The sequence below is a fragment of the Dipodomys ordii genome, unplaced genomic scaffold (assembly GCF_000151885.1).
Source record: "Dipodomys ordii isolate 6190 unplaced genomic scaffold, Dord_2.0 Scaffold128, whole genome shotgun sequence".
NCBI lineage: Eukaryota > Metazoa > Chordata > Mammalia > Rodentia > Heteromyidae > Dipodomys > Dipodomys ordii.
The window spans coordinates 2490322-2494262 of record NW_012267344.1 but is presented as its reverse complement, the minus strand read 5'-3'; the positions used below and the strand labels follow the sequence as shown (position 1 = coordinate 2494262).

At 60.1% G+C, this 3941-nt stretch overlaps 1 protein-coding gene across 1 annotated transcript in view; it reads right to left on the bottom strand.

Moving 5' to 3' along the window:
- The window catches only part of Slc22a14 (solute carrier family 22, member 14), an 8370-nt gene extending 4805 nt beyond the window's left edge, over nt 1-3565 (bottom strand). The window contains exons 1-6 of the mRNA XM_013030256.1: nt 3155-3565; nt 2779-2882; nt 2458-2612; nt 1350-1518; nt 696-816; nt 33-207 (exon numbers count right to left, since the gene is read on the bottom strand). Coding sequence (XP_012885710.1) covers nt 33-207; nt 696-816; nt 1350-1518; nt 2458-2612; nt 2779-2882; nt 3155-3565 — 1135 coding nt within the window. The remainder of the gene's footprint in view (nt 1-32; nt 208-695; nt 817-1349; nt 1519-2457; nt 2613-2778; nt 2883-3154) is intronic.
- Nucleotides 3566-3941: the final 376 nt, after the last annotated feature.

Here is a 3941-nt window from a genome sequence, read left to right as displayed (position 1 = left end):
TTGGCCTTGGTTTCTCTCCTGCACCAACCTGCCCCCCACCCCGTGGCCCCCGACTTCGTGGTGTGCCTGGCCACCCCCCCCCATGGCCCCAGCCGGCCGGGACACTGACCACACGCAGCCCATCACCAGGGTGACCTTGTACAGGTGCCGGTTGGTGTAGAAGTCCAACACCGAGGCCTTCGGCACCTTCTTCCCAGACAGCTGCAGCTAGACAACAAGAAGGACCAGCCGGGGGCAAGGCCGAGACCCGTCTGCTGTCTGTCCCTGCAACAGGGGACCCTGCTCCCCACCCCAAAACAAAGCCTCCCCCCCCCCATGGAGACAGCTGGCCTCTGGCTGTGTCCCGACCGGATTCCATTCCATCCTCTCTCCCCCAGACTGTCAGGGGAGGGGGGTTGTTTTGGGGTTTTATTTTTGGATCAGTCGTGGGTCTTGACTTGGGCCCTGGGCACCATCCCTGAGCAATTTGTGCTCAAGGCTGGCGCTCTACCACTTGAGCCACTGCACCACTCCCGGTTTTCTGGTGGTTCATTGGAGATGGACTTTCCTAACCCCAGGCTGGCCTCAAACCAAGATCCTCCAGATCTCAGCCTCCTGAGTTGCCAGGATGCCAGGCATGAGCCACAGCGCCCAGCCAAGAAAGGGGGAGGGTCTCTGTTCGGCTCTTCTTCCCCCCCACCCCCCCACACTCTTACCTCGTTGAGCAATCCTGGAGGAATGGTTCTCTTATTCACTCTGGCAGCATAGCACAGCACTTGCTTAGCCTCTTCTATCCTCCCCCTGGTCATCAGCCAGCGAGGGGATTCTGGGAGGACCCTGTTCGGGGTGGTCCGCCCCTCTCTTCGCATTTCAGGGTGTCCTCCCCATGCCCCACCCCTATCCCGGATCCAAATGAGCCCCGCCTGGATCTCAGCGGTGGGTTATTTGCTCTGCAGCATGAGCCACCAGAGAAGCCCCTGAGGGCGGTCACCATGATCTTTCCTTCACTTTGCTTAATTTTCCCAGTCCCGGGGCTTGAACTCAGGGCCTGGGCACCATCCCTGAGCTCTTTGTTGCTCAAGGCTGGTGCTCTACCGCTTGAGTCACAGCACCACTTGCAGTTTTGCTGGTGGCTCCTTGGAGATCAGAGTCTCACGGACTTTCCCAACCCAGGGCTGGCTTTGAACCGCGATCCTCCGGATCTTAGCCTCCAGAGTTAGCTGGGAGGGCCGCGCGTGAGCCACGAGCGCGTGGAACTCCCTCTTCTCATCTCCCTTCCATGCACGTTCTCCCAAGGAGAGCCCTTCCACCGCCACACCCCTGTCCTGACCCCCCCCCCACACCGGCCCCAGGCCATTGGCTTCACTCACCAGACGCAGCAGATGAGCGGGAAAACGGGCACGCCACCCACCAAGAACAGCAGCCGCCAGTGGGGGATGGTGTAGGCCAGCCCCACCAGGAACATGATACCAATGGTGATGAGACAGTGGGCCAGGACAATGGCGTGGGTTCGATGCTCCCCCACCAGCCACTCCGTGGCTGTGTGGAACAGGAGAAATCAAGAGTCCTCATCCATGGCAGCCTTCTGGCTCACCCTATCGATTTTTGTCTGTTTGTTGCCAGTCCCAGGATTTGAACTCAGGGCCTGGGTGCCATCCCCGAGCCTCTTTGGGCTCAAGGCTGGCGCTCGACCCCGGGGTGGGCTGGGAACCGCGATCCTCCAGATCTCAGCCTCTTGAATAGGCAGGGATGATAGGTGTGAGCCATGGGTGCCCTTCTGAGCTCCAGGAGAGGTTGGTCCCTCAGCCTAAGGCTACCTTCTGACTGTCTATGCCCTGAAGGGAGACCCTGTGAGAATCTGGAAATGGGGTCCTCCAAGGTGCGTGTGTGGCTGCATGGTACACGGAATCGGGGCCTGAGGTGGGATGAGCTTCTGGCTCCTTCCTGCTGTGTGGCTCTGAGCCAAGGGCTTAACTCCTCTGAGCTGTAGCTCTGCTCCTCTACTACAGGAAAGACAGATGCATGTCTCTGCTCGGGCAGAAACAAGCCAAACGATACAGGGTCTAAGTACCGCCCTGGGCCGGGCAGAGCTCTTCTGGGGGTGCTCAAGGAGGCTGTGAGGGGTTACAGGATGCTAACATGGGGGGGGCCAGGAGAGGGTGGAATGGATTCTGTAACACCACTGAGTCGCCAGGAGTTGGCCGGGCCCAACAGCACACGCCTGCCATCCTGGATCCTCAGGGAGGCCGAGATCCGGAGGATTGTTGCTTCTAGGTCAGCCCAGAGAAGGGACATCAAGGAGGCTCTTTATCTCCAACAAACAAGCCAAAAGCCAGATGTAGAGGTGCGGCCCAAGCGGTACAGCACCGGCAGCCTTGAGCACACAGACAGTCCCCAGGGTCAGATTCCCCCTCCTCACCCCTGCTCCCTGCCAGACATCAGTGGTCCCCACGCTGCCCCAGAGAGACCCCATCTCACCCAAAGAAAGGCTGCCGATGGTGTAGCCCACCACGGCCTGGGAGACGGCAAAGCGGAAGAACAGGTACTGGTGGAAGCTGCTCACGAAGGCCGTCCCGAAGCCGAAGATGGCCAGGCCCAGCAGGGACAGCAAGATGGTCAGGTAGCGGCCCATTCTGCAGGCATCCGCATGAGACTCAGCCACGCAGTGGACGTGGGGTGGCCGGCCACGCAGCCCCTAGGGGCCTGGAATGCTCTTCCTTCCCCAGAGCTGGGCAGCAGCTTTCAGTGGGGGTGCCCTGGGAGGGGGGGGGAGCCAGAGACCAACTCCGGGGCCCTTACTTGTCACAGATGAACCCGAAAATGAAAGACCCCGTCAGGATGCCTGCCATGAATATGGCCTGTAACAGTGCTTTGTCTGGTTGCTGGTCACACACGAGGTCGAACTGGCGGGGAGGGGGGAGACAATAACAAGCCAGTGGCTCACGCCTGACATCCCAGCTACTCGGGAGGCTGAGATGTGGAGGATCGCAATTCGAGGCCCAGTCCCAGGAAAGGCCGAGAGATTCTGCTCTCCAATGAAACCACCAGAGAACCAGAATCGCGCCATCTCTGTGGCTCAAAGTGGTAGAGCACTCGCCTTCAATGAAAGAGCTCAGGGCCAGTGCCCAAGGCCTCCCCCCCCCACCAAGTTCAAACCCCAGACAGACAGACACACCTCATTGACGAGCGATCTCATCTTGGAGTCGGGGTAAATCCAGCCATTCTGGCATATGTCCGTGTGGTTGAGGCCGAAGCGGATGATGGTGTCCAGGTCCGAGGGCACTGGCACATACATCAGACAGCGCTGGAAGCTGCCGTTGGGTGCTCGGGGCAGGGTGAGGTTGAGCTGTTGGGCCACAGTCAGATGAGGCCCAACGGCCAGAATCCAGCTGGTGTTGCAGTAGGGTAGCTGGTCCACCAGCGAGAAGCGGTCGATGAACATGAAGAAGGCGGTGAGCACGCTGGGGAGGAAGGTGAAGGCCGTCAGCCTCCGCTGGAAGCGGCCGAACTCTCCAACAGCGTCCAGCACCCTGGTGAAATTGTCCTCCTGCTTCTCTTCAATGGAGCGCAGCCGACGTAGCAGCATCTCCAGCGACCAGGATGGCGAAGACGGTGAGCCCACCGACGAGGGCTTCTTGAGGAACGGAGGCTGCAGGCTCAGCTTCAGAGTCCTCTCCCCGTCCATCTGTGCCCACAAACGGTGCCAGCTCCTGATGTCCGCCTGGGGCTGGAGGGGAGACTCAAAGATGCCCTGTAGCCAGCAGCTCCCGCCCAGCATTCCCAGGTACTCAGGAGGCTGAGATCTGGAGGATCGCGGTTTGAGGCCCAGCCCTGGGGCAGGAAAGTCCGTGAGACTCTGATCTCCAATGAACCACCAGAAAACCAGCAGTGGGCTCCCTAGATGGCTCAAGTGGTACAGCACCAATCTTGAGGAAAAAAGCTCAGGGACAGCGCGCAGGCCC